The sequence below is a fragment of the Anticarsia gemmatalis genome, chromosome 17 (assembly GCF_050436995.1).
Source record: "Anticarsia gemmatalis isolate Benzon Research Colony breed Stoneville strain chromosome 17, ilAntGemm2 primary, whole genome shotgun sequence".
NCBI lineage: Eukaryota > Metazoa > Arthropoda > Insecta > Lepidoptera > Erebidae > Anticarsia > Anticarsia gemmatalis.
The window spans coordinates 6,021,479-6,033,929 of record NC_134761.1 but is presented as its reverse complement, the minus strand read 5'-3'; the positions used below and the strand labels follow the sequence as shown (position 1 = coordinate 6,033,929).

Here is a 12,451-nt window from a genome sequence, read left to right as displayed (position 1 = left end):
AATAACCTCATTAATTATCAAGACGTTATATGTTGCTTCATGCGATGAAGTTAGTATGTACGTAATAGTTCAATGAAATTAAATTTGCATTCACTCGCATAAGATGAACAATGAGAGTATTACTCCTCGTGAACATTAGTACAAATTAAATTACATATGCATAACTTCGTATTTTAACGTATAGTTGTAGATGCTGAAGCTGAAATTAAAAATAGATATGGTGGTTGCATTTGAGTTAAGACATAAAATACTGATAGTTACTTGATATTTTGACAGAAAAGCTCATTGATTTTGCGAATAACATTAAGAGTTTCTATTACTCTATTAGTAGATTCTGTCTCGTGAGCGTTCCTCAAATCATTGATTTTTATGACTGAACACACCGAAACTGCGACAGAAATATCATTTCCAAATATAGACTTTAGTAAGTTACAATCACAATCTTAAATTTACATATCAATCAAATATTCACCGAAATTTCACTTTCAATAGCTTTCATCATTGCAAGATATCCAGTAACAAGTAAATTATTCAATCAATCGTCGTTAGTCGGCTGTCAGTGTAAATCGGGTCGGGTACTTATTGCTCATCGAACCGCCATTGCCATACTGAACTATCAGAATACAATTTAGTATCATCATCCAGCTTAATGGACCGAAATCTGGCCGTGACAAATTGGGCCAATAGATAGTGCTGAATATTAGGTAAATTGGGAAAGGTAGCGAATTTTGAATTTTCTCGGAAATAGGATTTTGTTAGAACGTGTATTTCATACATTTCTGCGTAAACCTTCGAGTATAACAGGCGTGATATCATTTACGTAGGGTCTACAATTTCTGATCGAATATTCTTAATATTCCGGAGTTTGAAAACGTCTCTTATGGCGATAGGTAGTTTAATTCTTTACCACTCTTCTCTATCGACCTGCGACAACCGGCTAGGTATCGAGAAACGTTGTATGAAAATCTGTTCAGCGCCTCTAGTGAGTGTCGCAAGAACTAATTTGGCATTATGTAGGTACAAACATCAGCCTTACAACGTGTATTTCATATTGTGTACTACTGCCTACAGGTATAAAAGGCGTGAGTTTGTCTATGTAATTTATTAAACTTGATTATTTTGTAGTAATTAAAAGGTATGGTGACGTAAGCCCTAAAATACAGATAGATATTAATAGTATTATTTTGCTTCAAGTGCAAGAAATATTGCAATCATTTTGTGTTTGCTGTTAAAGATGCTATCATGCCCGCGGGTTCGCTGGTGTCAAGAATAATTTAAAGTTATTAAATTGCTATTTAATATACTTCAAGCATAAAGAACTGGTTCTTAATTATTTATTTTTTCAATATACTTTAAAATAATATACTGAAATGATTACTTATCTTATTAAGTGTTTTAAACAGGCTCTACCTTCTTCGAACGGAATTTTAACTCCTAGATAATTTCCAAGACCTTAATAATATTGCTTCGAGAAATTAAATAAATTATAATATTAAGTTAAATATGCAATTTTATACATAATTAAATTAACGGTAATGTAAATAATTACTCCATTACTATATAATCGCATTATAAAGAAGTGTTCTTACCGCGTCGGTTAGTCGGTTTGCTCGCAATAAACTCATAAATAGTACGGTACTCATACGGTTTTGACCAATAGATAGAGAAATATTTGAGTGTGTTATGTGGTAAGGTTAACCCGGAGGAAGCCCGATGGATACTAAAATTTGCATGTATTACAAAATCTCTAAAATGTATTTCTAAACCGAAAATGTATTTTATTGCATTTAACTTTTTTTATTAAGTATCAACAAATATTGTTATTTAAAATTACCGATTTTAAATAACAAAGATATGTGATTCAACATTACAGCTTATTAGGCTAATGTATCGTATTATATTAGAGGCGTTACTAGTTGGCATCGGACCAATTAATAAATGATCGATGGGCAGTCCGGCTATTAGTTCGGCAATAAAGTAATTGCTTTTTCTGTTTATCCGGGAATGTAGGAAGGTTTACGGTTACTATTCACCTCGTAATACCTTTATGAAATAATTATTTGGCAAACAATAACTACGGTCTTGGGTGAGATAATTTTGAGTTTCTTTTCTAATTTAATATCTAGTTGTATGTAGCTGTACACGATACTTTGTGCATTTGTCTACAGAATTTTTGTAGGAATAATTACACAATTCTTACGCAAACGCTTAAATTTATACGGAATCAACAATGCCATAAGCACAAACACGATTACAAATTATTGTTACTTGCTTGACGTTTCGGTCAAGTTACAATGACCGTGGTTACAATACAACGTGTTAAGCTATAGTGTCTGAGTAATTCAGAATCAAGCATTAATATTTATTTTCTTCAATTTTATTGAAGCATCAAAACTAATTGTCATGCCTGTCGGCCCAGACAACAATTTCTTAAAATTAAAGAAAATAATGCAATGAGCTTTTGCCCTCCTGCGTGAAATGATTTAAAAATTGGCCTCGACGCCTGAGGCTATACTCGTCTGGTGCAAATAGCTCTGTACATTTCTACTATTATGAAGCGTATTAAGATTTCATGGTAAATGCAGAATATTTAATTTTGTTTTCGTAGCAAAATATAATTATATTATTAACATATTTATTTTCAGCTTTAATTATTTTAAATGATCATAAATAAAAAGGTATTAAAAAGAGATAATTAATATTTTTTATGGTAATATTATTTTGTAGACTTAATAAAGGAATCATAATAGTTTTTTATGCGGTATATTTCAGTAATATGGAATCTCCAAGGCTCGATTAGTTATTAATAGGTTTCAAAACGTACCCCAAATTATAATGGCACTACTGACATCAAACGCTTACTAAAGAAAGGCTTAGAATGACTTCCTCGATTTATCGTTGAGCTGTAACGATATCATAATAATATAATATGTTTACTCAGCGTAAATCACCGACATAACCGTGGCTTGTAACGACAAAAGTAATTACCGCAAGTGCGCTCTAAGCCTTTACCGTCTGACTCTCATAAAATCTCACGCACTCTTGGTCTAGACATAAGTTTAATATCCTGCAAACCTTCACCATGTAGCCTTAATAAATTCTTATAAGAAAAACTCATTTTTCATACCAATAACCTACAAAGAGTTCCTTGGAATATATTTTTCACTTGATTGAAACGGACTCGTGAATTGGATGTGTGGAAATACCCTCATATCCACACGAATTATCTCGATTCCTTTTATTTTGATTTTTGAAGGCTTCCTTCCGTGTTTATCGGTTTTTTTATTTTCGCGAATGGAGAAAGACGAATAAATGATTTCAATTTTGTTGTCGGTAAATTAAATTAGTATATTGACAGCCATTCCATTAAGGTACAAATTTGATTTTCTATAAATATTAAACAGAAATAGAAGTGATATAGAATCTTTTCCGTTTTATGAATATTTCATTCATAGACATGAGAACAAAAGATGGCTTTGTAGAACCAAACAATAAAGTCGTTTAATATGCTATAGTAATCTATGCCAATTTATTTTTTAAACCATGTTTTTTTCTTGAAATTTTCAGCGTCCACGTTTCTTGATATAACACACGCTATGCTAACTACACGTATAATAGCTACTTCCTTCAGGGCGACGTAAGTAATGGGATCGTTTATTTCATAATAAGGATGCATGGCAGCAGACAGTTTAAATTGTTACTTAATAATAAAAGTGTGCGCCAGTGGTGTACTCGATACGTTTTATTTAAGCAATCAATTGTGCTGTTGACCTGATTTCTCTGAGGGCTTTTAATGTTTTTGCATTTAAATTCATCATCATCAGGAATGTTTGGTACTCTGTAGCATGACTTTGTAATACTTGGAAGCCTCGAAAACAAATTGTTTCTTTCTAATAGTAACTTTGAAACTCTCGTGTTTCATATTCCTATTTCAGTATATTCTTGATTCTAATGATTGTTTTATTTATTAGCATGATCTACGATTTCAAGAAAATAAGTCAAGAAAATATCTATCAATCAATCATATGGGTATTTAAAATACCCTAGATATACTTTTATTTGCATTAAAACATTGGTTTATTTATATTTTATTTATATTTTATATTTTATTTGCATTTAAATATTGGTTTATTTATAGCCATAATATGTAAACCCATGTGTAAAGTCATTTATTATTATCTGAAAGTTTGATACTCGTATTGATACATACATTACTTAAATCTCTGATCTTCTTCTTCTTCTTATCGTATGGTTAGTGGTCAACCTAGTGTCAAAGTTGTTCAAGCCGCCCGAAGGCCTTTGACATGGCTTAACGACTGTTACCTTAGTAGATAACAGCCGGAACCGACTTTTTACGTGCCCTTCGAAGCACGGCGACGCCCAGCTCAAATACCACTATGCGGTCACCCATCTATGGAATGACCGCGCCAACGGTTGCTTAACCCACAGATCGTTTACCGACCGGTGAGCACAACTGGCTATGGGCGCCTTCAAAATCTCTGATATCAAATTGTTTCTAACCCAACCCAAACTGGACCCCATTCATACCAACTAAGATATTGTTCATATTGCTACCTTGCGTGTCACTTGCCATTAATAGAGCAATCAATCACAGTCGGGCAGTGATCATATGGATTAAGATCTTGCTGCAGTGTAGCAAATATAGACATCTGTCTATATTTATTATTATCGTATAGGTATTTACTGTAGCTCGATTTGCTACTACTATCGAATACCGACAACCGGCTAGTTATCTAGGAATTTTGTATGAAAATCTGATCAGCACTTATAACGAGCGTCGTCGGAACAATTTTGGCAGTATATTTTAAATGTCAGTGTGTTATTTATTTTGCTTCCAGTAATGCCTTAGTACGATAAGCATGTATGTAAGTATAGATAATAAAATTGTACAGATTATCTATTTTACATTTTTGAAAGTTTTTGTTACAAATATCAAGTACATTCCACCTTGGCTAGAATGCAAATTCAATACAAGCGTTAGCAATAAAAAATAGCGACATACATGTAATAAGCTAAATATTTAGAATCTTTTTCTCAAATGCCTGAAACACAATGCTGTAGGCGGCGATAAAAGTGACTATATAACACAGGAGTATCATAATAATTATATACTTTTCACAATATCACTACAAAGCAATGATGGCTTTTACGGTCAATATTGTTCTTGTTGCATTATTTGGTGTAGCCACTTCATTCGACTTGACCAGGGTGCCAACAGCGAAAGAAAATGTATCTCCAACAGCGGAAGATACCATTGTAGGGGGACAAGAAGCAGATATAAAAGACTATCCGTTTCAAGTGTCAATATCAATACGTTTTTCTAATGATATAGAACATTTTGTCTGTGGAGGGTCTATTATCAGTGACTCATACATCCTAACTGCAGCACATTGCGTATCGGACAAACCCGAAAAAACCATCGTTCGTGCAGGAAGCAATTGGCATAAGAACGGCACCGTTATTCCTGTGGCTAAATATGTACGACACCCTGATTACGGAGTAGACAATAGGTTTGATTCGGACGCGGCTGTTATAAAAACTGTGAATCCGATACAGTTTACTGATGTCATTAAGCCTGTTAAACTACCCGTGAAACATAGACCTCTGAAAGACAATTCTGTTGTGGCGCTCAGTGGCTGGGGAATAACAGATATAGGAATGCCAGGTGAGGATCGTTTATTGCATGTTAAGTTTCCTGTGGTGAACCATTACGTGTGTTGGACGACCGCAACAAAATATATTACGAGGAATATGTGGTGTGGGGGTGATTTTGAGGCAGGCGGTCTAGGACCATGTAAGGGAGACTCTGGTGGTGGAGCTGTTCAAGGCGGTACAGTAGTTGGAATAGTATCTTTCGGCGTGCCTTGTGCTCTGCCAGGATTTCCTCCGGTATTCGTCGATGTAGCTGCCCCTTCTATTAGAAATTTTATTGCAAAAGAAACGGGATTGTAGCAGATTGGTTGCTCCATGGTAACATTTTCGGACCGACAAAGCAGAGCTCCCTAAATACTTGAATTCGGAAATCGAAAATCAATTTAATATTTTTTCCAAATTGTTAACAAGGTTAATTAAATGTCTTTGATGCAAATATAATTTATTTTTTATTTACCCGTACGGAGACTTTTTAAACTTATACAAGTAGCGGATATAATTACCGCACGAGGGGGAATAAACTGGATATTTTATTGCTATGTTGCTATAGTTAAATTATTGTTTGTTATGAGGATTTTTATAGCTATAGCTAGGGTACCTACTTACATAGAATGAAAATTGTTTTATGTCTTTTATCTTATTAACTTCACCGGTCAAAACCAATTTGATTGTGATAATAATCTGAAAAAACTTTTATGTAATGACGGATAATATTCAAATAAGTATCATGTAATTCATATACCTAAACTAAACTCACTTGACCGATATCACTAATTTTCGTTTTAAATTCTTACTATCGAAAAGATTTGCTCTCAAAGGAAAAACTTGGAACAAAAATAGTATACGGATATAAAGCGAAAAGAAGTGATAGGAAGAAACCAAATTAAACAAGTCTACTCAAACTATTTTTGTATTTAGTAGGTATTATCGTATCGCTTACTCATCGAACATTAAACATTGAATATAAATGGAAGAATTTTTAACCTCCTTGGACTATCGACACCCAAGTAAGCAACCCGGGAATTGAACCTGGAACCGTGATCATCAGTTGGATACACAACCGACAGCAGCACAGAGGCAGTTACATTAAATTTATAGACCTGCAAATTCAAATTCTATAGTCAAAGGCAGGCTTCATCGATAGCCCCCTTTACACACACACTCTATCGCGCATAAAAAAACAATCGCGCGAAAAAGAGCGCGCGGGTAAGGGGGGTTAGACCACGTGCCGCGCTCATAATCTGTCATGTCCGAAAATAATCTTTCCCACGCGTAATCCTGTACGCTCCTAAGAACGTGCGATAGAGTGTGTGTGTAAATGCGAAAAGTGGAAAATCACGCTATAGGTCAGTAATCTCTTCTAGTTAAAACAAGCTCTCTTGGTCTTGGCTCGCCCCTCGGTATCTGAATGTCTTCAGCAGATGCCATTATTGTTAAAGTTTTGTGCCTAGAAGCTTGTTCCTACAAATTATTCCAAACAGCTATCTGGGTTCGTTCAATTGCTCTACGGACATGGACTAAACCGATTGAATGTTTTATTAAGAAGTTAAACTAAGTTCTATATTCTTCATCTTAAAGTTTCTCACACTATTTTCTTTACATATATTTTTTTTACTTCAGAGGAGTATTTATGTATTATACCTACCTGTAAAATGACTTTGTTATAATTTCTTCTTATATAATAATAAGTATGTACATACCTTTGTATTTTCATAACTGTAGCCAAATCTTTTAGGTTTCACCTAACTTCTTAACTACGTTGTTTTTGAGAAAATCTAAGTTAACATTTCAATCTATTGACATATTCCGGGTGATAGCATCGCTGGAAAAATATAACGACACATAAAAAAAAAAGAATGCTGAGAATAAATATGCGTCGGTCAAATAACCCAAATGATAACAAAAAACTTGTGACGATATCCAAAATGAATATCTCCGCAGTAGATCATAATTAATCATTTCCAAATGATATCTTCGACTTGTTATAAATCTCTTAACTCAGCTTGTAGTTCCTTCTTGATCTTTAGTAACACGAAAAATGTAACAATATAGGAACCAAATCTTATCTATACTAATATTATAAAGCGATATTATGAAGAGTTTGTTTGTTTGAACGCGCTAATCTCGGGAACTACTTGTCCGATTTGAAAAATTATTTCAGTGTGAGATAGCCCACTTATCGAGGAAAGCTATAGGTTATATATCATCGCGCTACGACCAATAGGAGCAGAGTACCAGTAAAAAATGTTACAAAAACGGGGAAAATTATTACCCGATCTCTCTTATGTGACGTAAACGAAGTTGTGCGGGTCAGCTAGTTATATGCATAAGACTAGCTTTCTGCGTAGATAACTGGAAACAGCTACACAAAGCACACAATTAATTCCGATTAGTGCATCAGAACTTGCAACCGACAGCAGTGAATTTCGTATATCAAAGCCGAATATCCTGTTCTATTGAACATTGGCTAAAACAACCATATTCTAACTATTATATTATAGTTACGAGTGAATTTCAGTTAGAAGACAATTGACAGGTTTCATTCAATTACTGGCTGTTAAAGGCATGACTTATGTTTGCAATGTTGAATCGACTTTTCATGTTACAAAATGCATGCCTCGTATTGCCTAGGATGTAAATGAAGCAAGGGAAGTTTGTAAGGATCGTACTGAGAGGTGTTCTTTCGTCTCCGCCTACTGTGGGAACAAGTCGTGATCTTTTTGATTTATGTATGACTATTTTATTATTATTTTATTTACATTGATGAAAAAAGGTACCAAAATAAAATTATCGTGCGCATTTTGAACTTTGAAATAAGTTTCTTTTATCACAATACAACTAAAATGTTATACTTACGTTGGGTTAGCAACATATTGTATGAAGCTACTGAATTCCGTTTGCCTTTAACACTGTAGATAATATGAACCACAAAACCTTGAATTTCATTGTCAACTAAGGATTTCATGTCTCTTGTATAAAGCTTATATAAACTACAAGAATTACAATACGGTGTTGTTATCATTATAAGAGATTTATACAATAGAAATTGAGCATTTAGACGAGACCAGGTATTGTAGATATGATATGGGTTGGCTTTATTTAATACAGCTCTTTAGTACGTTTTGGGGTCTAGAATACGGGGATAATACAATTGAGTGTAAATATTCCGTATAAAATATATATTTGAATGTTGTAGCAGTTCAAGGTATTTTCTCTTGGTTTATGCCACTGTTTATTAAGTTTTTGGTAAATTATACATTTTTATATTATTGTAGGTAAGCTATAAATATCTCAAACACAGACAAACGCAATTTGCATGCAAATTTAGATGCCATTTATATATTTTGTGTACATTTCTAGAAAATTATCATTGAATATTATTATTTAATAGCAAGGAACGATTGGCGGGTTCAGAAGACCGCATAATTATAAATGTAAGTTTTCTTAAAATTAAAGCGTAAAGTTGTCAACAATTTAAATTGAACTTGAAAAACATAATAATATGATTTCAAAGTTTCTTGTTTCTACAAGGAAAAAAACAATAAAAACATAATAGACGATTTCTTAGAACACCTTTGTAATCTATTTTGATAAATTGGCCTTCGCAATGCAAGTCAATGAACTAAAGTCTAGAATAACTTTAAAGCAGGTAGATGTATTAATCAATTAAACATTTATCATCTCTGACAGCCATTTTTAAAACAACTTTAATGTTATTGAACGTTTTGGTATGAATTTTCTGGTTGTTGTGTGTTTGTTTGTCGTATGGTTAGTGTCAAAGTTGTTCAAGCACCGCGAGAGGCCTTTGACATGGCTTAGTGACTAATAATAATTTTAATAATTTCTTCATAGACAACAGCCGGGGCTGACTTTTTACGTGCCCTCCGAAGCACGAAGACGCCCAGCTCAAATACCACTATGCGGTCCCCAATTTATGGAATGACCGCGCCAAGGGTTGCTTAACCCACTGATCGTTTACCGACCGGTGAGCGCAATTGACTATAGGCGCTTAATTTTCAAGTATGAGGAAGTTTAAATATTAAAGGCTCCCTGAAGTGGTGAAGTTATGTGAATTCTGTGGTTGTAAAGAAACTGGGCGACGTTGCATAACCCTCTAGAGTGTTGAGGTTGAATTAAATACAAGTTGATGGTATAATAACTCAACTGTACGAATTTTTTGTTAGTCCTACTTTTTATTATGATTTGCATGGAAATTCTAATATTCCTAATATAATCTATGATGTTATTACAGCCTTAGGAAAAATAGTGACCATAAACAGGTGACTCATTTTCTTACTTCTATCATAATTGATGAGATAATAATTCAAATATTAAATTATAGGTAATCGGATGACGCCATCAACGGCACGTGCAAGCGTTAGCTGGTGGTTATGGGACCGGATGTGAGAACATTTTTGGGTCTTACCTATTTAGATTCAACTAGTTTGGGAGGAGCCACTAGTTAGAACATGAAACCTTTATCTAGCAGTTGATCAGTCTTCGAACAATATTTATTATATTTCGTTTATTTGGCTATAAAATAAGTTTTGTGGCTGCATAAGACTGCTCAAGATTCTATACGTGTAACTTAATATTAATAGATATTTGTATTGAAAAAATTCAGAACCAACATTAAAGCGAGGAGAAGCTCAGCTCAGATGGAGACCACTAACAAGTTTTTGAAGAATACGAACTGAACTCACTTATCGTTTTTCGCGAAAAACTGGCTATTTGCGCTTCATATTGTAGGAGCGATTGAACGATGGCTTGTGCATGATGAGAAAATGGCCATTTAGCTCGCAAGTGATAGAATAATAGACTCTTCAAGCCAAATATTACCTAATACTGCAAATATTTTCCCATTTTATTGTGTTCTGGCTGTGAGCACCTTGGAAACTGGCCAATTTTAAGCAAAGATGATACGTAATAAGCCTAACGATTTTCATAAAAAAATACAGGCAATATGTATTTAAGAAATAAAGCTGTGTTTATTTAAAAACCACAAATTTACTTTATCTTTAAGTAATTGATATTGACATTGCGATTTCAATATGAGTAAACAGAAAACAGTTTTGTAAAATAAAACTAGTTTATTGAGTTAAGAACTGAGATTTGTTTATCTTATTTAATAGATTAAATAAATATTTTTTGCTTTAAGAACAAGATCTGGACAAGTTAATTACAGTTTGTTTATACATAAAAAAAAATACTATGCGAATATAATTACGTACGTAAAGGAGAATGGGCACTCCTGGGCTGTCGGCGGCCATTAATGAAAGTAGTGTCAAATTAAAGTAATGATAACTAGGAACAACTTTTACTAAGAACGTTTCGCTGCAATCCTTTCAGGAAACAATATATTGACATGTAAATATAATGGAATTTCATAGAACAAATACAATTATTTCGTGTCTGTAATGCATTTAATGTTGTGTAATAACGTTACATCTTCTTATAACGATTGCAATGCCATCAACATGAACAATAATCGTAACTCGTATCTATCTATCATATGGCTTACCTAGTTTCAAAGTTGTTCAAGCCGACCGAATGTTATCTTAGTTGACAACAACCGGGACCGACTTTTTACGTGCCCTCGGAAGCACGGAGAAGCTCAGTTCAAATACCACAATGCGGTCACCCATCTATAGAATGACCGCGCCAACGGTTGCTTAACCAACAGATCGTTTACCGACCAGTGAGCGCAACTGGCTATGAACGCCTCGTTTTTAAGCTGAGCATTCAAGACAGATAAGTCGTCTCAGTGAATATATTATACAAGAGCAAGTTGTTTACTTGTTACGATATTTATATATTTACATGTTATGATTGTTCGAATATTAATAATGTCTACATTTGTATGCAATAATATAAATAGTACTTTTTATTTAATCTCCGAATATAAGCCAAAAATATGTTTTTATACTATTAAAAGTGTTCAAAAACAAAAATGTATTTTGTTCATCATATAAGTGCGTCGCGGCAATAAAACTTCTACACGGTAATTATAGGACTAAACTACATTAAAAAAACAAAAAATCAAGTTTGGCCGCGGGTCGCCCAGGCTCCATAGTATTTTGCCCATTCTCCTTTAAAATCAACTGTGTCTTACTAACTAATAAATAAATACTTTCAATTACTCCTGAGTCCCAAGTTCATAGTAAATTTTTATGATCACATAAATACCGACGCGACTTCAAACAATATACGACTGCATACTTTTAAATGTTCCCCAAACGTTTTCAAGTCATTTTCAAGATTAAATTCAGGCGACATCGTTTTTCGTTCGCAGTTTATGTAAGTGCAGACGAAAAGACATTTTTCGACGAAAATATATTTTTATGCCCCAATTTTCGATGCGGTGTAGGTAAAAGTTTTAATATCACTTACAACAATGCTGACACATATTCTAATAATTTCTAAAAGTAATAGTCCCTTTAGACTTACTGATATGATAAAAGATCCGGGAATCGGGATCAATCTTATGGTACACTTTATTTAAAAAAACAAAACTGAAATCTGGAACCCCGATCTTTACATAAGAGACAAAAGTTAAAACCCGGGAGACGCCGTTTGAGTCAACTAGAAACATACTAAAAATGATTGATATTAATGGAGGAGAGTTACAAAAATAAAACATTTAGCCAGCCAGGTGTTGTATAACCGGAATACATGAATCACATGTTATTGACCTTAGACAAAAAGCAAAACAACAATTGGCTTATGAGTTTACTAAGACGTTTATAGGCACAAGACGTTCCAAATTATTTAGGTGTTT

The 12,451-nt window shown here is 33.7% G+C and overlaps 1 protein-coding gene across 1 annotated transcript; it reads left to right on the top strand.

The window, feature by feature from the left end:
• Positions 1–5,116: 5,116 nt before the first annotated feature.
• LOC142979785 (trypsin-like) lies at positions 5,117–6,114 on the top strand. Its single transcript, XM_076124956.1, has one exon. The coding sequence runs from the start codon at positions 5,158–5,160 to the stop codon at positions 5,971–5,973; it is 816 nt and encodes a 271-aa protein (XP_075981071.1). The 5' UTR covers positions 5,117–5,157; the 3' UTR covers positions 5,974–6,114.
• Positions 6,115–12,451: the final 6,337 nt, after the last annotated feature.